The 24,943-nt window shown below is 38.5% G+C and overlaps 1 protein-coding gene across 3 annotated transcripts in view; it reads left to right on the top strand.

The window, feature by feature from the left end:
- Positions 1-463: 463 nt before the first annotated feature.
- The window catches only part of RANBP3L (RAN binding protein 3 like), a 51,498-nt gene continuing 27,018 nt past the window's right edge, over positions 464-24,943 (top strand). For 2 of the 3 annotated variants that reach the window (XM_033179365.1, XM_033179367.1), the window contains exon 1: positions 464-1,061. In XM_033179365.1, coding sequence (XP_033035256.1) covers positions 971-1,061 — 91 coding nt within the window. In that variant the 5' untranslated portion in view covers positions 464-970. The remainder of the gene's footprint in view (positions 1,062-24,943) is intronic. The other variant, XM_033179366.1, reaches the window with a different exon arrangement.

Genomic DNA, 24,943 nt, shown 5'->3' with positions numbered 1-24,943 from the left:
TGACCTAGAAATAGCAATAGGAACTCTTAAGTGGGAAACAGAAATAGGACTCTGGAAAGATAATGTTTTATGTGTTTATTTTTCTTCCAGATCTCCAAATAGTTGCCTTGGCAGGAAGGCTGCCCTCTAACTGCTCCCTTCCGAAGACTAGGAGGTGTTTACAGAAATTGAAAGTTCCAGCAGTACATTTCCATGAGCTCATTACCAGTTCCATTTATACCTTTTAGATTTCACATGTACAAATGAATGTCCTTGCAGTATAAACTCCTGCTTTCAGCTTGCATTTTAATTACAAACAAAGTAGCAGAAATCAGGTACTCAGTTACTGTAACATAATGGCAGGGCATCTTTAGAATCTGTGCTTTGGTCACTATTATTCAAAGCAGCTCCAATGTCCGTCTTGCCTGCCTCTTTATGCTAATCATCCTAGCCCACTTTGCTCCTCCTCCTTCCAGCCTCCCTTAAAGAACTGTGCACTTTCAGCTGTCACCAAGGGTAACTCAGATTAGTCTTAGAAATCACTTGACTTAACTCAGCAGCACTTTTTTTTTCTTTGTGTATGTATTACTTTAGCAGTCTTCTTTAAATACCAGAGGCATTGGATTTCATGTAGGTAAAAGGAATTTAAAAATGCCAAAACTGTAATCTATTAGAAATAGTTAATTTGTAGAATTTTACTCTATAAGGGGGTTTAGTTTCAATTCATTTTGAAATGAAAGAATAATTAAGTTGTGTTTTTAGTCAAATTAATTGGCATCTTTAGGAGAAGTAACATTGGTCATTATTTATTTCAAGAATCATGACTGGAAAAAGCTTGGAAGTTTAGTAGAGAAGTATATGTTGTACATGCAAAGACAAGATCTGCATGAATCTATGTATTTCTGGGTGTCTGGTGAAGGTCATTTTAGGTGACTGGCCAAGAGAAGGAGTGCCCTAGTGATCCTTGAGTCACAGCCATACTGCTAGGACCATGACTACCATACCAAGAAAAGGCAGCAGCCACCTGCTTGGCAGTTTGCACACCTGTAAACTGAAGCTGCATGAGGACCGGCGACAGCAAGGTAAGTCAGTCTAGCTCATGAGTTGCATGTTCTGTGACCTTCTGTGCATTTGCATTCCCAGAAGAATGGTGGGCTGGTGAAGGACCCAGGAAAGCTCTGACATAATAGTGATGCATAAGGGTGGGTTAACTTGGATTCACTATTGATTTTTAAAGGACTATGGAAGACTCTCAAGAATGCATATTCCTTGGAGCTGTCATTCAGAAACTTATATGCTTAAACTTCTAGCCACTGTCAGTTTTTTAGAGTATGAGAGATTTTGTCTAATTCAAAACACCCATCTGGGCAAGGCTGAGTCAGCTATAAGGGGGATTCAGCTGAGAGTAGCTTTAAGTTAGCCTGGAGCTTTCTCTACCATCCTACCACTAGTGGGACACTTTTTTCACTTTGTTTAAGCCTAATTTTGTCTGGATCTCTGGCTCATTCATTGTGGGAAAAATAAACATATTCTTGACTCTTTCCTTTTTATGGTCTAGGGACAGCTGGAGACAGTCAGGGAAAAGTGTCACGTTTCACTTGCTGGGCACTCATTCAAACTAACTATCTACCTCCCAGCCATTTTCACCAGCAGTCTTTTTAAATTTTCAAATCCACTCCCCAGCCAGCTGAGTTAGTTCAAATGGTTGACATGAATAGACAAGATGATCCCTCCAATTCATTCTGACAGGGACAGCAAATGACACTTGTGGGAAAGGCTGGGTCTCTCATGGATGACATCATCACTCCACAGAGGTTAAGGATTCACCAGACACTTCTAACTTCTGAATAACCTAAGATAGATCTTTTTATGTGTGGATCTAGGCAATGAGCTCTTTAATTATTTTTCTATAGACACAGTTTTAGATTTCAGTGGTGCAGAGGGTGCTGGCTAAAAGGCCAAAACCTCCCATTTCCAAGATGGAATCTGTGTGCCAACCGTCACATGAATGTGTCAGGCCACCTCTCTGCATCGGTTCCTGGAGCTGTATAACGTGACTTCATGCTCTACAAGGCTTAGCATAGTGTGGGCAGAAAATATTTTGTGGTAAATGAAAACAATGTGAACTTTTTAGACTATGCTTTACTACTAGGGCTCAAATAAATTTTGTACCAAGTACCCTAGAATGTAAAGTCCTGGAACATGTCAGGGATAAGGCATAGCACTGTAAAATTCTCTTGCTTCTCTGTTAGTAGATAATTCTAGTTTATCAGGGGTTTTGTTTTCTGTTGACTTTGTTTGAAATGTTCAAGTGACTTCAATTGCTAATATAATATTTTTAATAGAAAATTTGGTGGGAGTGAGCCTGAAGATGATAGGAAGTCTCCTGTAACCCCACCACCCAAAGATAATAGATATTAACATTTTAATGTATAAACTTTTAGACTTTTCTTCTATGCACATGTATGGATTCTTCTTTTGCTTGATTTTTAAACAACATAGACTTGTTCTGGATACTTTTGTAAACAGTGTTTTGTAAACTGCTTTAAAATTTAACGACAGAGGATGAACAAATTTCCAGGTCATTAAATATTCTTCTACAACCTTATTTTTAACAGTTGCACACTGTTCCTTTATATGGATGTAGCAAAATTCCCTTAGACAATTCTCTACTGTTAGACATATTAGTTATTTCTAATATTTTAACTATTATAATTAACACTGGGCTGCACCTAAACTAATGAATAGATCTTTGAACTGATATGGGATTATTTTCTTGACATAAATTCATAGAGGGTGAAATTGTGGAGTCAAAGGATTATACATTCTTAAAAATTGTTTTTGGCCAAATGACCCGCCTATCAACAGTGTTGGGGTATGTTCTCAGTAAGACTACTATTTTTTAAATTTCTTCTCAATTTCATAAGTGAAAAATAATGCCCCACTGTTGTTTTAATTTAAGGCAGGCTATCCTGAAGATCTCTCCTTTACTGGCTGTATTAATCAAAGTTCTCTAGAGGGACATAACTAATAGGATATATATATATGTACACATATGTGTGTATATATGTGTGTATATATATGTGTGTGTGTATGCATATAAAGGGGAGTTTATTAAGTATTAATTTACACAATCACAAGGTCCCACAATAGGCTGTCTGCAAACTGAGGAGCAAGGAGAGCCAGTCCGACTCCCAAAACTGAAGAACTTGGAGTCTGATGTTCAAGGGCAAATAGCATGGGAGAAAGATATAGGCTGGGAGGCTAGGCCAGTCACCTTTTCACGTTTTTTTGCCTGCTTTGTATTTGCTGGCAGCTGATTAGATTGTGCCCACTAGATTAAGGGTGGATCTGACTCAAATGTTAATCTCTTTTGGCAACACCTTCACAGACACACCCAGGATCAATACTTTGTATCCTTCAATCCAATCAAGTTGACACTCAGCATTAAACATCACACTGCAATATCCAGAGAAGCCTGGAAATAATCACTGTGATGACATACTTCCCAAAATACCCACAAGACTGGTCTTCTTTCTCAGACTTAGCTTTTTGCCTAGAATGTTTTGAAAGCAACCATATTCTTCCACACCCAAATCTCAAAATATCTGCCCACATAAGCCACAGTCCATAAAGTTGTGAAGCATGCTAATGCGGTCCAGACTGGCCATTGACTGCTATAAGAAATGTCATCTAGTGATTTGAGCTGACAAGTGACACTGGGTAGTATTTGCTGTGTTGCTAAATAGCATTCCAGTTACTGTCCTTGAGTTAGGGAGTGAGGTCTGGCTTTATTCATGGAATCATCCTGGGTTCACGGCTTTGGCCTTTCTCCAGCCAGCCTAAGGTTCTACCTCTATTATTTAGCATACAGACTATGATTAATTGACATTTGACACTTCTGTAGGCGTGACTAGCTTCAACACATACATGTTTTCTTTTCTTTTCTTTTCTTTTTAAGATGGAGTCTTGCTCTGTCGCCCAGGCTGGATTATAGTGGTGCACGATCTTGGGTCACTGCAACCTCCGCCTCCCGGGTTCAAGTGATTCTTCTGCCTCAGCCTCCTGAGTAGCTGGGACTACAGGCGCACTCCACCATGCCTGGCTAATTTTTGTATTTTTAGTAGAGACAGGGTTTCACCATATTGGCCAGGCTGGTCTCGAACTCCTGACCTTGTGATTCACCCACCTTGGCCTCCCAAAGTGTTGGGATTACAGGCATAAGCCACCGCACCAGCCTCAACACATACATATTTTATTTTCTAACCCCCCATGCCATATGCTAAAATGCTTTGTGTTAACTCCCCAGTATTTAACTCCTTCCACCTACTCACTCACAAAAGTGTAATTTTGAAGTGATTACATAGATAAAAGTCACTTATTCTTCAGCAGTTATCTGGGCAACAACAATGTGCAAAGTGTTATGCTAGATGCTGAATATGCAAATTGAACTAAGTCAACTAAGCCATGGTTTCCTGTCCACATGGAGTTTACTATGACAACAAATGCTCTATCAGTCCAGAACACAAGTCCAGGAGGCTCATCTCCCAACTTGTTGCTATCTTCTAGCTTCTCCTGTGATATTTTGAATCCATTTATCTCTAATAGTGACTCTATGACCACATTTGTAAATGTTAATTTACTTGTCTACACAGCCTCAGCAAAGCTCATTACATATTACATGTACGAGGCAGACAACCATCCTTATGTGTTATGGTGCTTTAAAATTTACAAATGGTCTCATATACATTGTCTCATTAATTTTTACAACAACCAGATGAAATAGTGTAGTCAAGCTTCTTCAGGGAAACAGAACCAATTGGATGTGTGTGTGTGTGTGTGTGTGTGTGTATAGAGTTGACTCTTGAACACCACAAATTTGAACTGTTCAGATCCACTTTTATGTGGATTTTCTTCCTTTGCCACCCTTGAGACAGCAAGATCAGCCCCTCCTCTTCCTTCCCCTCCTCAGCCTACTCAACACGAAGACAATGATGAAGACCTTTATGACAATCCACTTCCACTTAATAAACAGTAAATATATTTTCTTTTCCTTATGGTTTTCTTAGTAACATTTTTCTCTAGCTTATTTTATTGTAAGAATACAGTATATAACACATATAATATACAAAATATGTATTAATCGACTGTCTTATGTTATTGATAAGGATTCTGGTCACCAGTAGGCTATTAATAATAAAGTTTGGGAAGCATCAAAAGTTATATGCAACATTTTAACGAGAGAGAATAGAGAGAGAGAAGAGAGACAGAGTGAGAGAGTGGGGGATTTATTTTAAGAAATTCACTCCCACAACTATGGAGGCTGGCAAGTTCAAACTGCAGTGTAGACTGACAGGCTGGAGACCCAAGTGAAGAGTTAATTCTGCAGTTGAGTCTGTTCTTGGTTGCTCTGGGGAAGTCAGTCTTTTGTTCTATTCAGGCCTTTGACTGATTAGATGAGATTCACCCACTAATGAAGGGCAATCTGCTTGAGTGAAAGTCTACTAGTTTAAGTATAAACCTCATCCAAAAACATCCTCACAGAAACATCCAGAATGTTGACAAAATATCTGGGTATCATGGAACAGCCAAGCTGACACATAAAACTAAAAATCACAGGCAAGTATTGTTATCCTCATTTATAAAGATGTGGAAACTGTGACTCTTCAAGGTCAAGATGACTTTTCCAAAGTTACACAGTTATTTAGAGCTGCTTTCAATGTACTTTCTGTTACATACAGCTGTCTCATAAAATCTATGATTTCTAGTATTACAATGTTTAATTTTTCAAATTGATCTATACTAGAGAAACTTCTCCATGGATAACCAAGACATTTTTGAATGCCTCATGATTTTCTTTGTGTCTTCTGACACCAATTCTTTGAGTGTCCTACAATTCAATTCTGACACTACCCAGAATTAGTGAAGACCCACAAATGAAGGACTTAGTCTCACAAGACTGCCCCATTTCAGATTCCAACAATGATTTTCAGCTGTCCCCAAGCAACCTGTACTTCTGTCAGGACAATTACAAATTAAAGACATCCCACAACCCCTCAGATTTGATAATTCACTAGCACAACTCAAAGAATTGAGGAAAGCTCTGCACTTTCAATTTCCATTATAAGGGATACAAATGGTCAGCCAGTTGAAGAGGTGAGGAGGACTGCAAGGGTCATGAGCACAGGAGCCTCTGCTTCCACAGAGTCAGGGTGCACCACCCTCTTAGTATCAGGAAGCTCCCCTCAGCATGGTGTCCAGGGTTTTTAATGAGGTTTCATTATGTAGGCATGATTGATTAAATAATTGGCCATATGATTGAACTTAATCTCCAGTTCTTCTCTCCTCCTAGGAGGTTAGGGGAATGGGGTGGGTTCGAAATTTCCAATCTCTAATCACATTTGGTCTTTTTGGTGTGACAGTTCCTTCCTTGGAACTACGTAAGGACCCCTTAGATAGTTCCATAATAAGCCTTCCTAATAGATTGCACTAGGAAATAATAAATAAATAAATTTAATGGCTGAAACTCCATTTTCCCACTTCACACCTATTAGGATGGCTACTATTTGTAAAAAAAAAAAAAAAAAACAAAAACAAACAAACAAAAAAAACAGGAAATAACAAATGTTGGTGAGAATGTGGAGACATTGAAACCTCGTGCACCGTTGGAGGAGATAAAATAGTGGAGTTGCTGTGAAAAGCACTATGGCAATGTATTAGTTTGTTCTCGTGCTGCTATAAAGAATTGCCTGAGGCTAGGTAGTTTATAAAGGAAACAGGTTTAATTGACTCACAGCTCCACAGGGCTGGGAAGGCCTCAGGAAACTTACAATCATGGCAGAAGGAGGGAAGCAAACACATCCTTCTTCACATGGTGGCAGGAAGGAGAAGTGACGAGCAAAGAAGGAAAAGCCCCTTAAGCATCAGATCTCATGAGAACTCACTGACAATCATGAGAACAGCATGGAGGTAATGGCCCCCAATGATTCAGTAACCTCCCACTGGGTCCCTCCCTTGACATGTGGGGATTATGGGAACTACAATTCAAGATGAGATTTGGGTGGGGACTCAGCCAAACCATATCACGCAGTTCCTCAAAAAATTAACAAATAGAATTACCATGTTATCCTGCAATTTTACTTCTGGATAAAATCCTAAGTGAAGTAAAAGCAGGGATTCAAACAGATACTTGTGCACCTATGCTCATGGTAGTAGTATTCACAATAGCCAAAAGATGGAAACAAACAAATCTCCATTGACGAATGAATGGATCAACAAAATATGGTGTGTGTATATATATATAGACACACACTATATACATGTATACACTATATACACACACACACACTATACATGTATATATAATCAAATAATTTTCAGCCTTAAAAATGAAGGAAATTCTGACACATGCTACAACATAGATAAACCTGAGGACATCAAGTTAAATGAAATAAGCCAGTCACAAAAAGATAAATACTGTCTGATTCCACTTACATGAGGTATCTAAAGTAGTCAAATTTAGAGAGACAGAAAGTAGAATGGTGCTTCTAGGGTTTTGGGGCCGAAAGGATTGAGGATATGTTGTTTAATGGTACAGAGTTTCAGTTTTGCAAGATGAAAAGAGTTCTGGAGATTGGTTATACAAACATGTGAATACAGTTCACACGACTGAACTGTACACTTACAAATGGTTGAAATGATAAATTTTGTGGTAAGTATATTTTACCACTGGAAAAAAAAGCCAGACTGGGCACAGTAGCTCATGCCTGTAATCCCAGCACTTTGGTAGGCCAAGGCAGGTGGATCATGAGGTCAGGAGATTGAGAACATCCTGGTCGACATGGTGAAACCCTGTCTCTACTAAAAATACAAAAAAAAAAAAGAAAAAAAAAAAATTAGCTGAGCATGGTGGCATGTGCCTGTAGCCTCAGCTACTCAGGAGGCTGAGGCAGGAGAATCACTTGAACCTGGGAGGCAGAGGTTTCAGTGAGCCGAGATTGCGCCCTGCACTCCAGCCTGGGCAACAGAGTGAGACTCTGTCTCAAAAAAGAAAAAAAAAATGCCATGGTTGTCCAAGGCCATCCCTAATTACACTTTTGAAGTTGGACTTAACAAAAACAAATTCCAAAAAAACCCTTTATTTTTCCATTCCTAAAAACAAAGTCATGAGAAAGTAGTCTGCTCCTCCATGATTCCCCAAAGCTACTTTTCAAAATATTAATAAAATTAATAAACCCCTACCTAGATTAATCAATAAAAAGAGACATGGCCAGGCGCGGTGGCTCACACCTGTAATCTCAGCATTTTGGGAGACTGAGGTGGGGGGATCACTTGAGGACAGGAGTTCAAGACCTGCCTGGCCAACATGGTGAAACCCCATTTCTACTAAAAATACAAAAATTAGCCAGGTGTGGTGGCATGCACCTGTGATCCCAGCTACTCAGGAGACTGAGGTACGAGAATTGCTTGAACCGGGAGGTAAATGTTGTAGTGAGTCAAGATCGCGTCACTGCACTGCACATGTGCGATGGCATGAGACTCTATCTAAAAAAAAAAAAAAAAAAAGAGAGAGAGAAAGAGAGAGAAACCATCAGTATCAGGAATGATGTACAGGGTGTCACTACAGATATTAAAAGGATTATAATGGAGTGTTATGAATACTTTTGTGCCAGAAAGATGCAGAGGAACATAAAATTCAACGCCAAGTGATACAAAAACTCAAGGGATTTGGAATAGAGCAACTTCCTCAACCTGATGAAAAACATTTACAAGAAACCTAGCAGCTAACACTACTCAATGTAGAAGATTGCGCATTTTCCTCCTAAGATTAGGAAAAATAAACAGAGATGTCCATTATCATTATTTTTATTCAACAGTGTACTGGAGATCCTAGCCAGCATATTACATTAAGAAAAAGAAATAAAAAGGCTTACATATTGGAAACAAAGAGGTAAAACTGTCTTTTTTTGCAGATGATTGATGGTGTTTGTGGAAAAATCCTGAGAAAGCTATCAAAAAATGCTAGGACTAATAAACGCATTTACTAAGGTAACAGGCTACAAAGTCAACATACAAAAAATATTGCATTTCGATATATTAGTTGAGAACAAGTGGAAATTAAAAATATTAGAGTACTTATTTAATAGCATAAAAAGGAAATAGTTACGGATTAATTTAACAAAATATGTGCAGGACTTGTACACTTAAATATTGCAGTGTGAAGCTGAAGAAGATTGAATTACAAAAAAAAATACATCCCAAATTCCTGAATTGGAATGCTCAATATTAAGATGTCAATCTTCCTCAACTTGACCATCTCAATAAAAATTACAGCACATTTTTTGTCTTGAAATTGACAAACTGATTTTAAAAGTATAAGGGAATGTTAAGGACCTAGAATAACTAAGTCAATCTTGAAAAAGACAACAAAGTTGACAACTACACTTTTGGATTTCAGGTTATAATAAATCAAGATGATATAATATCAGTGTAAGGATAGAAAAATCTATTATTGGAACAGAATATAAAGTCCAGAAATTGATCTATTAGTACATTGTCAATTGGTTTTTGACAAAGGTATCAAGATAATTCAAAGGGAGAAGGGATAGTTTTCTCTGTAAGAATCCTGGAACAAATGGTGAAAAATATTTCTGAAAATGAACCACAATACCTACCTCACACGAAAATTAGTTTCAGATAGAATATGACTGAAATACAAAAGCTAAATGTATAAAGCTTCTAGAAGAAATGTAGGAAAATACCTTCACCGTCAAAAAGGCAGCTTTTTAGACAGACAAAAAAGCACTGACCATAAAAAATAGATAAGTTAGACTATCAATATTAAACATATCTGTTCTTCAAAAGATACCACTAAGAAAAGAAAAGACTGGGAGAAAAATGTCAAATATATATTTGAAAAAGAACTTTCAATCAGAATATGTTAAAAACTCTTACAATTCATGATAAACAATTTGGTTAAAAAATGGGCAAATGATCTGGCAAACACTTCAAAAAGAAAGTATACAAATGGCCAAAAGCACATCAAAAGATGTTCAATGCTGTCAGTTATCAGGGAAATCCAAAATAAAACCACCATGAACTGTCACTTCACATCCACTAGAATGGCTAAAATTTTAAATGCTGATAACATGATGCTTGGAGAGGATGTGAAACAACCAGAACTCACTCATTGCTGGGAAGTGGTTAAAACCACTTTGGAAAACGATTTGGCAATTTCTTATATAATTAAACCCACAAGTACCCTGTGATCCAACAGTTCCATATTTAGGTGTTCCATAACAGTTCCAAGAAAAATAAAAATATAACCACGAAAGCCTTGCACAAGAATGTTTGTAGCAGATTTTATTCATATGAGCTCCAGAATGTGAATAACTCAAAACTGTTTATAAGCAAGTAAGCTGGTGAGCAAATTGTGGTATATTAACACACTGGAATACTACTTAGTAGTAAAAAGAAATGAATACTGATACATGTAATCATGTAGGTGAATCTCAGAAATGTTATAGTGAGTGAAAATATGGCAGACACAAAAGAGTACTTACTTCTACAGGCAAAATTAGGCCATGGTGATAGACAGCAGAACAGTTGTTGCCCAGAGAGGAGAACTGGAACAGGACACAAAGAACACACTAGGGCAATAAAAATGTTTTATATCTTGATAGGGTTTTGGTTACCTGAGCACATACATTTGTCAAAAATTCATCTGTGCATTTTATTCTATGTAATTTAGGCCTCATTTTCCAAAATGTGAGACTGCCTAGGAGGCCTCAGACTCCAAATTTTCCTCTAGGCCTCTACTAGTAATTCCATAGAATAGTGAAGAGACTGAAATATCTCAATGAATTTGAATAATTTGCCCAAGAACATAACTGTGTCTTGCTGGTAGAGTACCCACAGCTCAGGAAATATCACACTTTCGAGAGAAAATGTTAGTATAACCTTAGTCAGGTTTAATAATAGTGGTATTTTATTGTTGCTTTTATTCCTAAAGCTTAGAAATTCTCTATTAATAACATAGCAAAAATTAGCTAATCAATGAAATTAGCAAAGGATAAATTGAGATATAATAAAAAGAACTATCTAATACCTAGGGCGAGACACTAACTCTTTTTGTCAAGTTATCTGTCTTTCCATTATTGAATATCCTTTAGAACCAATGATTTATCTTAATTTTCTTTAGAATTCAGTGTTGTTATTGTTTTAAAGCCATGACTGACTCATCAGTTATCCTTTAATAAACACCTAAAATGGACTACTTCATGAATATTTTTTCACCCCATTTGTACTTCATCTTGTTTGCAGTTATATAGCACTTCATTTATTTTATTTAACAAATACTTAGTGGCTGCCATTTATCAGGCACTGTTCTAGACTCTAGTGAACAAAGCAAACAAAAAATCCTGCCCACAAGGAGCTTATTTTCTGAGAGGCAGAAAGGCAAACAATAAAGAAGATAAATGAGCAAAATATATAGTGCAAACAGGGGTCCATGGCCTGTTAGAAACCGGGTCACACAGCAGGAAGTAAGCAGGGTGTGAGCGAGCAGTACCACCTGAGCTCTGCCTCCTGTCAGATCAATACACATTGCAGTCTCACTGGAGCACGAACCCTATTGTGAACTGTGCATGTGAGTGATCTAGGTTGTGTGCTCTTTGTGAGAATCTAATGTCTGATGATCTGAGGCGGGGCAGTTTCATCCCTAAAACATCCCCGCCCACCTTCCCACTATCTTTGGAAAAATTGTCTTCCAGTCCCTTGGGCCAAAGAGGTTGGGGATCAACGGTATAAATGATAATAATGAAGATAGGAATTATGGAAAAAAATTAAGCAGCCAGAATAGAGTGTCATAATGGAGGTCTGATTTAAGCAGGGTGCTCAGGGAAGACCTCATTAAGAAGGTGAATTTGAGTAAAGACCTGTAAGAGATGAGGGAGTGGGTCATGCCACATCTGGTGGAAGAACAGTCCAGGTAGAATAAAGAGTAAGTACAAAGACTCCGAGTTTTAGAAATTACACTTGGCCTACATTTGTTCTGTCATGGTTATTGACTCATTTCAGTTACAGCAAAAATAATATCACAGTTATCTAGGTTAGTGATTCTCAAACTTTAGCATCACCTGCAGAATCACCTGGAGAGCTTATTAAAACATAATTGCTGGGTCCCACTCTGATTTTCTGATTCAGAAGTTCTGAGGGGAGTGGAGGGAAGGAGTCAAGAATTTTCATTTCTAACAAGTTCTCAGAGAAATGCCATCATTGCTGCAGTTGCAGCGATCACACTTTAAGGACGACTGTGTTGGAGGGCAAAAGGAGGCCAATATAATCAAGTTAACTTAAGTGAGTGTTAGGAAGTGATTGAGAGATAAGGGAGACACGAGAGGAAAGAGCAGTTAGATAGTCATGTCTGCCCTGGTAAGCTCTTTGGTTTTGATTGTGAGAGAAATGGGAAATATTACATGCCAACTTGACTTAATTTGATCATTTACATCTTTCAGGTTCTTTTGGGGAGCGGGATGCAGTAAAAGTAAGCTATTCCTCCCAACCTCAATACCATGTTAAAATAAAGAAATTCTTTCAATTTGAAAGAATTTAGCAAACAGATATTTACTAAGCAAACATTAATTAGCAAACAAGCATAAAAGACTGCATATGATGTCCCGAACTTTTTGTTCCTTAGGTAATCTGATTACATCCTGCCTAAAAGGTTTGCTCAGACAAAACAACATTCTCCAGGCAGTATTCTGTGCAGTCAGCCAGTAACCAAGAATGATCCTGCTCATTAATGGACACTGGGGCCTTTCAATATAAAGCTTTGGGCTCCGTTCTAAAAAGTACAGGCTACAGGTCTTGCCAGATTCTTCTGTCCAGGTTGTGTAAGACTAGCAAGCGTCCTTAAAATATTTCAGGTAATCCAAGGTCTTGAATGCCATTAATTTCACCAATGAAAATTAATGTTGATGATGCTAAATCTCAAAGGCTCGAATATTTATTGAGATGGAAAGATGACAACTTTGTAATGAGAAGCCTATGGATGTGGGTTTCCTGGTGCTAGCAACCACACCTGAGGTACAAATTCCCCACTAGGTCAATAGATACCACTTCAGGTGGTATAATTTAATCTAACATTCACATACAAATAATGCTATCTTTGCTGGTGTCTTCTAAAGTCAATTACAACTGTGACAACAAGAAGCAGCACTTCTCTACACTTTTACACAATAAGGCATATGTTAAAAATGATACAGCACTTTGAGGTAAATTCAGGAGGCTGACCCTGTGGGATGAAGGGCCAAGATCCTGGCACACATGTAGCCTGTACACTAGTGTGCTCCACACATGAAGTAAGATCTGGCAAGAGCAAATATTTGAACTCTCATTGATACTCTTTGTTATGGAAGGCCATCTACTGAGGATGCTCTAGACACTTTAGATGATAAGTTCCATTAGGGGACCTACAAAATCACTTTCAAAACTGAGATACTCAGATTTGCCATGAATTATTCTTCTGTCGTAATGCTGCCTCGGCTGCGTTGTACAAGTTATTTGAGAGCAGAAAAATGGATTCATACCCTAGACCATACCACAGTGCTAACATGTCACTTACAAACAAATCACATTTATGAAGTGCTTGTTACATGCCAGAAACTGTTTTTCAGTACTTTTGATGTATTAGCTGACTTCTTTGTGAAAGTCCCAGGAAGTCTCACAGCTGGGGTCTTCAGCCAAGCTCCCAATCCAAGATCCGGACTCCAGAGACTGCTTTCACTCATGCTCACTGCCTCTTAAGCTGGTATAAAATATATGTTCAGCTAAGTACCCGAGAAGGGCTTGGATGATGGCTGGCCTTTGAACTCAATTTGTGGTTCAGTTGTTTAGAATAGGTTGCTATTAAATCACTGGTTAATTTATATATGAATTACCAACTACATCCAACTGTCTCCCAAAAGGATATATTGGACTGAAAAAGAAACAGTTGTAAAAATGCAGATGTACCAGTGCACTCCTAGCAGCTCAGAGCAAGTGGCTTACTGATTAGGCTAGCAGTTTTTGCTTAACTTTAAATAGCTGCATAGCCCCTATGTCCCACACTGCATGAAGTGTGAAAGATAGCAATGTACCATTTTTGGAACTGGACTGACACAACCTTGGAGAGCAGTTTGGGTTTTTGACAAAATAAAGAGGCAGTAGGCAAAACCTCAAATTAAAAAGGGGTTAAATAATAGTCATTATTATAATTCACTTTTTATTTAAACTGGGACTTTATTTCAAGTGGTGGCTCAACTATTACATTAAATCATTAACTTGACTTAAAATTTTAATCAACATTTAGGGAAGGTAAGTTTCACACTGGAGTTGCTTTTTAATGAAGTCTGTTGGCAAACCTAGCAAAATATTCAAAAGGCAGGATTTAAAATGCAGTAAATACCTGTATTCACTAAAAAGCTGCATTCCTTCTACCCAATGATCACATACCTCACACCCTGTGGATGGCAATAAACAAAAGGTCATAGGAATAAGGTCTAGACTTTTAGCAAGGGATGCTGGTGTGAAGGTATTTGATACTAACTAAAGCCACATCAAAAGAACATAAAATATATGTCTGTGAGTTGATTCGGAAGGAGAACAGGGGTTAAAATGGGAAGTGACCTACTTGGGAGGCTGAGGCAGGAGAATCACTTGAATCCGGAGGCAGAGGTTGTGGTGAGCCGAGATCGTGCCATTGCACCCCAGCCTGGGCAACAACAGTGAAACTCCATCTCAAAAAATAAATGAAGTGAGGAGAGGGAACCCAACCTATATACTCAAACAGGAGAGATAAAGAAGAGATTTTTAAGTATGACCTGTATCATGGCAGGATGGGCTTCAGGTCCTGAAAGAACTCAATGCTAATGAGATTCAAAATCCTTTCCCTCATCAGATTCAGAGAAACTCTCAGACTTGCAGCAACTACAGCTCAATAATATGGTCATCTGTCTGGAGCGGGGCTTCATCTAGATGTAAAAACCATATTTCAGACTTTTATAATGACCTGTTTAAGGAATTGTTCTAATAAAAGGAAGGATATTGCTATCGAAAGAATAAGAGTAAAGTGAGAAGTCTGTGAATGCTGAAAATGGATTATTTTGGTCTATGATTGTATTAAACTTTACTTGTCTGCAGAGACGTAAAGTGACAGATAAAGATGTGTGTGTGTGTGTGTGTGTGTATTTGTATTTTATATAGGCAAGACACGTACCAGAACCACAGATTATGAGGTTCTGTTTATTTAACAAGACAAACTTTTGTTTTAAAAGCTTCATTTTCAAATATGGATTAAAGTTTTGTGTGTGTGTGTGTGTTTTTAACGTTTTTCGTTTTAAAAACTGAGTAAGGTTAAATTAATGTGCTGGGCGTGGTGGCTCATGCCTGTAATCCCAAGCACTTTGGAAAGCCGAGGCGGGCAGATCACCTGAGGTCAAGAGTTCAAGACCAGCCTGGACAACATGGTAAAATCCCATCTCTACTAAAAATACAAAAATTAGCCAGGCCTGGTGGCACATGCCTGTAATCCCAGCTACTCAGGAAGCTGAGGCATGAGAATTACTTGAACTCAGGAGGCAGAGGTTGTAGTGAGCCAACTGAGCTAGCCAGGTATCCTCAGGAAAACATAAATTAAAAGGATTGTTTTCAGTTTTCCTGGGAATTTTTCAAGTCATATACATTTTAAAAGTAAAACTTTTCTCTGCTAATTTTTATTAGCCTGGTGAATAAAATGTTTCTGGTCAGTGTACAAATTACTACCTGGCCTTTACTTCCTCCAAACTAGTTCTGATATGGTGCAATAATATATATCCCTGCAGAACCATCTGCCACGGGCATCATGTTATTCCTGCTACCTTTCTATGCCTGAGGGCCAGGAGGGCAGTTCAGCCCTCAAATGCAAGGAGAAGAGGAACGACAGGTCTCCTGGGGGCTCCCTAGAGGAGAATGGGGACCAGTCCCCTCCTGGGTTGGTCGGGCTTTGGATGACAGCTCAGCTCCTTCTTCCTGACTAGACTGCCAAAGACTTGTTTTTCGTGGAATAAAATCCACTTATTCCTGTGGAAATGGAGAAACAAGGAGCTTTTTCTTCTATGTGCTCAAAGGCTCAAGACAAAGAGGACTAAGTTTAAAGAAAAGAGTTTTAGAATTGGAAGAAGCTGGAATCAAGCTTCTCCATCCGGCTTGTGTCCTTGGAATCCATGAAGAAATTTAAAAATAGTATGTTTCTTCACCAAAGGGGAAGAGTTTAAATTTATCTGGACTCAATATATGAAGCTATATTTCAGCTGTATTAACTTATTAGCAGTCTTTTTGAAGAGTTATTTAGTTCTTACGGATATGATATTTTGTGTCAAAAGTACCTCTTTAATGTTAGCAGTAATGAAAAATCTACTAATTATTATTTAAAATTAACTTTAAGATGATACCATTTTAGACTTGCGCATGTGCCTGCTCAATGTATATTTTCAACATCCCTTGAAACCTAGACTTTGTTCCCCCATTCCCTCAGCAAAGCAGAGAGACCCATTTTTAACATATGGAAGCATTTTCACACTGCGAGTTATTCTGAGTGAAAAACATGTGATTTACAAATGCTGTCAAATTAAATATGTATTTCCAAATGGTATCAGGTTGACCAAGCACATCCTAGGACACATTCTGCAACTTTCTGTGCCCTTGGGCCTAAATAATGGAGTAGCGTAGAGAAAGAGCAAACAGTTCTTTCTGTCATTATCAATCCAGAAGTCCCACATTTGCTGCTAATAAGCATATTCAAGTAAAGATTACAAGTAACTTTATCACAAAAGGACACAATAGTCTTATTTATAGACAAAGTAACACCTTCAAATTATGCAGAAATGGGTGTGCCCTGTCAAAAGTAACACATTCTTCTGAGTTATTGCTGCCAGTGGCCGAAAAGCAATACTTACATGGAGATTTTACATTGCTAGGATCACTATGCCATTTGCCTGCAGACATCTTTGATCAAATCTCTTTAGAGTCAAAATATGCACAAATAATGGCAAGAATAACAGAAGCATCTTGCAGCGTTTTATAGACGGCAAAACTGAAGTGCAGGAAGACTCACACAATATAGGATCATGTCCCAACCAGGTTTATACAGAACCATGGAAGGCAGGAAAGAGCCATCATAGCCCAGGCATGTCACCTTTCAGAAAAGAAGAAGCTGTAAAATAGTCATTTAACTCACAATGGAAGCCAGGAAGGAAGCTAACTTAGAGAAGATTTGGAGTCAGCTCTCATGTGTTATAGTCTCAGATATCTAAGAATTTTCTGTGTGACCTGAGACAGGTCCTGTAATTTTAGAGCCTTAGTTCTCTCATGAGCAAAAGGGTTCAATAACTAACTTCTTGAGGATCATATCATGTAATAACATCACAGTTTACTGAGCATTTCTTATGAGGCAGGCACTGTGCTGAGTGTTTTACATACCTGACCTTGCTGAATCATTACAACTCTATAAGGGTAGGTCTAATGATCCCCATTTCACAGGTGAGAAAACCTGGGCTCTCAGGGTCAAATGACGTTCTCCAGCTCACACAGTAACTAGAAGAGACAAAATTTTAATCCAGTCTGTTTTTCCCCAAAGCTCAGGTTTTTAAAACCATACCTCTAGTTCCTAGTAGTCATTCTTTTATTTACCAAATATTAATATATTTAAATATGTCTTATAAAGTATGGCACAAATGTAAATTTATATATTACACCAGTGCATAAAAGAAGCATCCTTGGTAATCAGCCAGATCTAACTTGTCACAGTACTCCTTAAAGTCATATTAAGTTAAACATTTCAAAAGGCAAAAGAAAGGCCGGGCGCGGTGGCTCAAGCCTGTAATCCCAGCACTTTGGGAGGCCGAGACGGGCGGATCACAAGGTCAGGAGATCGAGACCATCCTGGCTAACACGGTGAAACCCCGTCTCTACTAAAAATACGAAAACTAGCCGGGCGAGGTGGCGGGCGCCTGTAGTCCCAGCTACTCAGGAGGCTGAGGCAGGAGAATGGCGGAAACCCGGGAGACGGAGCTTGCAGTGAGCTGAGATCCGGCCACTGCACTCCAGTCCGGGCGACAGAGCGAGACTCCGCCTCAAAAAAAAAAAAAAAAAAAAAAAACAAAAGGCAAAAGAATAAAGACTAGTCATGACGGGTATATGCATTTCATATAGTAGCTATTATCTTTAAGAAGAGAGAAAAAATAATAATTCAAAGATTAATATTCTGACACTAAAACAATAGTAAAATATAATGGAGCATGCTGTGACAGCCATTGAAAAAGATCTATTAACAAACAAAGAAAGTCCTTATAAAACCATTCTAGTCCGTGATCACCCCCAAATAAACAGCTCACTGCACGTGATGATCATTATCTTTGGGGATCAATTACAAAACATTTTCAAAATATACATATAAATTCAGTTTCTTCAGTCATCACTGTATTTGATTGATAGGGTGATTTGCCTGATGTTCTATATGAAACGATTTAACGAAAATTCTGTTTTTAGGACTCTGTGAACTTCTTCATAAAGACGTTAATGAAGTAAACAACTTTAAAAAATGAGAACTTTTTTTCAATTGAATTATTGCTGCTGTAGATCCCCAGTTTCTTAAATGCAAATGAAATTAAGTCACTGGCTATGGCCCACTACCACATGTGGCTGGATTATAAATGAAGCAGCACAGTTTGGAGTTACGTTTGGGGTGAGAAGTACATTCAACACAAGAGTTTTCAAGGGTTTAGTTCTACTTTCAGAAGGGTAGCAGGTCTGTGTTGGATACAACCTATGAGTCTTCTTGCCTCTTGTTCACATTAGATATTTTCTTATCTCTCTGTCTTGATTTTTCAAAATTGTTCGGTGTCTAGATCTAGACCAATGTACAAATCAGTGGAGGAGGGAGTTGAGAGTCTTTGGAACTTAAGATGAATGGTTTCCTTGAAGATTATCAGCATGAGAATCAGATGTGTTCAGAAAATAAGATGGATTAGACAAAGCTCTGGGTAATAATGGTTGTAATTGGTCATATTGTCAGAGAGTTTTCTCATCTTCTCCAATTTCTTCTTGTGAAATGATTTCCATTCTGAAAATAACTGCTTTCTTTACCAGCTTGGTATTGATGAGAAAAGAGGAATAACTTTCCTTATTTTTTTTACATGTTGATTCTTCTTTCTCTAGTGTGTGTTTGTCATAAATGAATATAAACTAAGAAATGCTAGATTTCCTAGAGTTGGCAGTTTATAACTTCATTTCTGATAAAAACTTTAAAGCAGTTAAGAACAAGTACAGTTAAAACTGCAGTTAGATCAAAAGGGGTAAGGGTTCCTACTCTTTTACTTCATATACGTCTGGTATAAAGATCTGAACACAAAATTGGTTACATCTTCAACAGGTATGATCAGGGCTGCAATCATTTCAGCAGGATTCATTCATCTTGTGTCTCCAGTTGACTTAGTGCTTTGTGAATCAGCCTGGAAACTTTCTGTATAAATTGCCTCTATTTTCCCCAGAGGCCTAGTTATTTTACCTTCAAATTGGTTCTCATGAAAAGAACCAGAGTGTCCCATTACAGTTAATAATGTCAGGCTGTGGCCCTACCACTTCCTTCTGTAAAGACAGACTTTTTAATCTTTTAGTAGCTTATTGTTTATTTCATTAAAACAATTTTTTTTACAGATTTCCCCCACATATGGCTAGAAATACGTAGAAACAAGTAGAAAATGTCTCATGCTTGTGGTTCCTTTGTGAATTGGCACAGGTTCCTTCTTCTTCTGGGGCTACAATTTGCCCCTTCTGTAAACTATCTTAAAAGACTTCAATATAGGTTTGGTTTCTCGTTTGTTCTTTTTTAAAAAATCAAGATTGTGATTCAGACTTTCTGTATCTCCTCTTCCTTGGGTTCCATATAGAGATTGAGATCACCTGCTATGATTTGTCTATTTTTTTTTCTACAGATAATGTCAGTTTTTACATTTGAAACTTCAGATGTTTCAAATTCTTCTTGAGGAATTTTAGAGCTATGGCAAATGATTTTGATGTAGTTTATGCTTCCAGCTTAAATTTTTGCTTTGCAGCAATGAACATTTTAATCAATATTCAATAATCTCAACCAGTGACATTTTCCAAAAAAATTTCTCCTTGTAAAGAAGTTAGATCTTAGGCATATCATTAAAACAGAAAGCGAACTTTTGCATGTGAGAAGAAATCATTAATTGCTTCAAGCAGAATATCCAAATGGCTAATTTTAATATCAATATCAATATTGATATTTCAATATCCTTTACCACAGAGACTTCTTTGCAAGTACTTAGGGTAGCCCTTGACTTCACCTTACATTGAATTGTAGTAATTATAGTATATGGTTTGGATAGTAATTATTTTCACATTAATTCTGAGCATACTCAGAAGATCCCACAGGTTTAGTCATTACTAGTTAGTAGTCACTACTCTACTACTCTAACTAGTGACTACTAGAGTAGTCCAGGAATCTTTACTGCCATTTTCCTAAATTTGATCTCAGTTGACAGAAATCTGAATGTGCTCTAGAGGACTGCTTATCAATATTAGCGTGTCTACAAATCACCTGGGGATCTTATAAAATGTAGCTTCTGACTTAGTAGGGTAGGGGTGGAGACTGAGATTCTGCATTTCTAATGAGCTCCCTGTCAATGCTGCTGGTTAATCTGGACCATACTTGGAGGAGCAAGGATCTCTAAGACTATTTATGGGCCACATCTGAATTTGGAAACTTCCTGATATCAAAAAATAAAAAGAATAAAAAAGATAGGAGAGAAATGAGAAGCAAGCTAGGGGTAAGCATAAGGTAACGAGTGAAAAGAAAAAGAAAGACTTTTGGGGAAGAATGAGGCATTTCCCCCAGAGCTAACAGAGAGTATATGGTTTGGCTGTGTCCCTACCCAAATCTCCTCTTGAATTGTAGCTCCCATAAATCCCACGTGTTGTTCCCAGTGGGAAATTATTGAATCATGGGGACAATTTCCTTTGTGAGCTGTTCTTGTGGTAGTGAATAAGTCTCATGAGATCTGGTGGTTTTATAAAGGGAAACCCCATTCGCTTGGCTCTCAATTCTCTCTTGTCTGCCTGCATGTAAGACGTGCTTCTCACCTTCCACCATGATTGTGAGGCCTCCCCAGCCACGTGGAACTGTGAGTCCATTTCTTTACAAATTATTCAGTCTTGGGTGTGTCTTTATCTACAGTATGAGAACAGACTAATATAGTGAGTGCATATCACATAGGACAGCAGAGCAGGAGGGAAGTGAATCTAACTTTTATTCAGTGTCTCCTATGCAGCCTGTATCCTGACATATTGCTACATGTTTATATATGAGTGGATAGATAGATGTCTGCATCTGAATATATGGAGAGATGTGTGCATACATGGAGGATGGATGAATAGACAGATACACATAGATACTCTGCTTTGTTTCAAAAGGTTAGAGAAGAAGTTGTAGGTGTTCTTGCATGTATATATTGCTTAAATCCTCATAATAGCTCATATGTATATGCGCACACACACACACACACACACACATATATATATATATATATATATAGAGAGAGAGAGAGAGAGAGAGAGAGATGAAAAAGCTGAGGCTCAAGTCCTTTATTTAAAAACACAGCTCTAGGACCATCTAACTTCCAAGCTCTAAAATCCATGCTTTGACAAGCCAGAGAACCAGACACGGTGAAGAATGATGAGAAGACAGGGACATAAGGAAAGTACTGGAGACTGGGGTGAGACAGTGCACAAGGAGCAGAAACTAGAGAAGAGGATGTGGAAGAGACATGTGGAAAGGTCCAGGAAGAAGGGGAGAAGAAAACGCAGGGACTGCCAGGGCTACAGTTCAAGTGGATAATTCCAGTCCTGGTAGCAATTAGAGCTGACCTATTTGGTAGTGCCTGCCCCTCTGCAGGGGTTTGTTGCCACTTTCTTTCCTGCCAAGATTGTTTACACAACCTTTTTTAGCCCCGGCTAGAGTAGCCTGGTTCTATCCAGCATGGAGAACTTGGTTTCTATTGCAGGAAGTCAGGGACCCCGAATGGAGGGACTGGCTGAAGCCATGGCAGAAGAACATAAATTGTGAAGATTTCATGGACACTTATCACTTCATCAATCCATACTCTTGTGATTTCCTATGACTGTCTTTACTTTAATCTCTTAATCCTGTCATCTTCGTAAGCTGAGGATGAATGTCGCCTCAGGACCCTGTGATGATTGTGTTAACTGCACAAATTGTTGTAAAGCATGTGCATTTGAACAATATGAAATCTGGGCACCTTAAGAACAGGATAACAGGCCGGGCGCGGTGGCTCAAGCCTGTAATCCCAGCACTTTGGGAGGCCGAGACGGGCGGATCACGAGGTCAGGAGATCGAGACCATCCTGGCTAACATGGTGAAACCCCGTCTCTACTAAAAAAATACAAAAAAAAAATAGCCGGGCGAGGTGGTGGGCGCCTGTAGTCCCAGCTACTCAGGAGGCTGAGGCAGGAGAATGGCGTAAACCCGGAGGCGGAGCTTGCAGTGAGCTGAGATCCGGCCACTGCACTCCAGCCTGGGCGACAGGGCGAGACTCCGTCTCAAAAAAAAAAAAAAAAAAAAAGAACAGGATAACAGCGATTTTCAGGGAACAAGGGAGATAACTTTAAAGTCTGACAGTCTGTGGGCCGGGAAGAACAGAGCCATATTTCTCTTATTACCAAAAACGGGTAAGATAAATATCACCTGGGGAAAAGAATGCATTCCCAGAAGAGGCCTCTGAATGGCCGCTCTGGGGGTGTCTGCCTTATGCAGATGTAAATAGGGATGAAACACGCCTCAGTCTCCTTCAGTGCCCCCAGGTTTGCTAGGATTAGGAAACGCCAGCCTGGCAAATTCTAGTCAGACTGGTTCTCTGCTCTTGAACCTTGTTTATCAATGACAATGCATGCACAGCTGGACATGGAAGTTTATTAATGATTCTAGTTTCTCCCTGACCTTGTGATCTCGCCCTGACCTTCTGCCTTGTGATCTTTCGTCACCCTTGAAGCATGTGATCTCTGTGACCCACACCCTATTCATACATTCCCTCCCTTTTGACAACTGCTAATAAAAACTTGCTGGTTTTACGGCTCAGGGAGCATCACAGAACCTGCCGACATGTGATGTCTCCCTCAGACACCCAGCTTTAAAATTTCTCTCTTTTGTAGTCTTTCCCTTTATTTCTCAGACCAGCTGACACTTAGGGAAATAGAAAACAAACTACATGAAATATCGGGGGCTGAATTTCCCTGATAGGTTTCCACTTCTACTACACTACCAAGTGGAAAGAAGAGGTGTACTGAAATCTAGGTTGGGGAAGCTGTGTAGCAGAAACTTGGGGACCTCTAGGAACTGCCTGTCCCCCATGCCCACTGGAGTACAATGGAACCAAAGGTACTCCATTCTCAGCAGCTTACTCTATCTTGACATTTTCTTTTGACTCAGTAGATCCTTTCAAATCCCCACCTCTGAGAGGATCCAGCAACAAAATCCTCCAGTTACTTTCCCAGTTGAAATAGGTTTATTTGTCAGAGACCAGGTGTCATTTAAAGATACAGAAATAAAAGGTAGGGCCACCTTATAACCCACCCAAAATTGGGCGGGTATATAGTACATATTAAAATAGAAAAATAAAGTTTATTGTAAACATTGACTGTGATAGTATAATACCTTAAAATCCTGGAGGACAAAGCTATTAAATATATACATAGTATTCAGTTGAATCCTTTTTTCCCCTATACATACCTATGATACAATTTAGTTTTCAAATTAAGCACAGCAAGAGATTAAGAATGATAGTCTAGGACAATTTTAACAATATACTGTAATGTTATGTTGTTCTCTCAAAATGTCTGAACTGCTGTTGACCATGTGTAGCTGAAGCCACAGATAATAGGGACCACTGTACTGGATTTTCTTCCTAGTGAATTCCTGTCTACAGACTCAGATGAGTGTTTTGAGTAAAGGTGAAGGCCAAGGACTAAAGCAAATGTCTTTCAAAAGTTTAGATGGCATCATAAAAAGCAGATCTTCAGTTATTCTGTGGAAGTTTTGATTGCTTTCTGAACTCAGTGACTCCGTCTTACTCACACCTTTATTTCCACATATTTTAATGTGAAGAACAGTTAAGTTCAAGAAGCAAGGTACTGCATGCTTGCTGGGCAGTATACTTCAATAAGAAGTCTATTTTTGGCAAGCAGTATGGGGCTTGTCCTCTACTTCTGGGAGTCTGACACTATGGTAGAAAAGGGATTATTTTTTAATTTAGTTTTTATATTTTCAAAGTTACACATATTCATGTGATTTAAGGAATCAAATGGTTTTATGAGGCTTTTCTGGAAAAATAGGAGACTCAGCCTTGTGCCCTCCTTTGCTCTCCCTTTTCTTGATCCCCAGAGACAACCGTATCCAACTCTCACCATTGTTTCTTTCAGCATTAACCTCCATATCTCCACATATCACACTATTTCTTTATTTTTATGTTTAGGCTCCATTAGGCTGCAAAGTCAGTTACCACTTATCTTTCTGCCTCCCAGCTTCCAAAATTTTGTTGCTATTATTTATCTTCATTTTTCCTTGTATTTGTGGTGGCTTCCTCTTCCTCCCTGACACAAAAAAAGCCTTATTATTTTGTGATTTCTGATTTAATCAGGGAGTTGAAGTTCACGTGTATGGTCAATCAACTTTGACAAAGCTGAAAGTCCTGTTGTTTCATACTGATTTTTCCTTAGCATAGTGCTGGATTATGTCACATATCATACATTTGGGACTAATTTGTGCCAGTAGAGCCATATAGGATAATACATCAGTATGATGCATTGAAGTTAAATCAATGGTTTTGGAGGCAGGAGGCCTAGATTTAATTAA

This window comes from Trachypithecus francoisi, unplaced genomic scaffold (assembly GCF_009764315.1).
Source record: "Trachypithecus francoisi isolate TF-2019V2 unplaced genomic scaffold, Tfra_2.0 Lachesis_group2, whole genome shotgun sequence".
Classification (NCBI taxonomy): domain Eukaryota; kingdom Metazoa; phylum Chordata; class Mammalia; order Primates; family Cercopithecidae; genus Trachypithecus; species Trachypithecus francoisi.
Note: the sequence above shows the minus strand (reverse complement) of the source record. Positions and strands in the feature narration are given on the sequence as shown.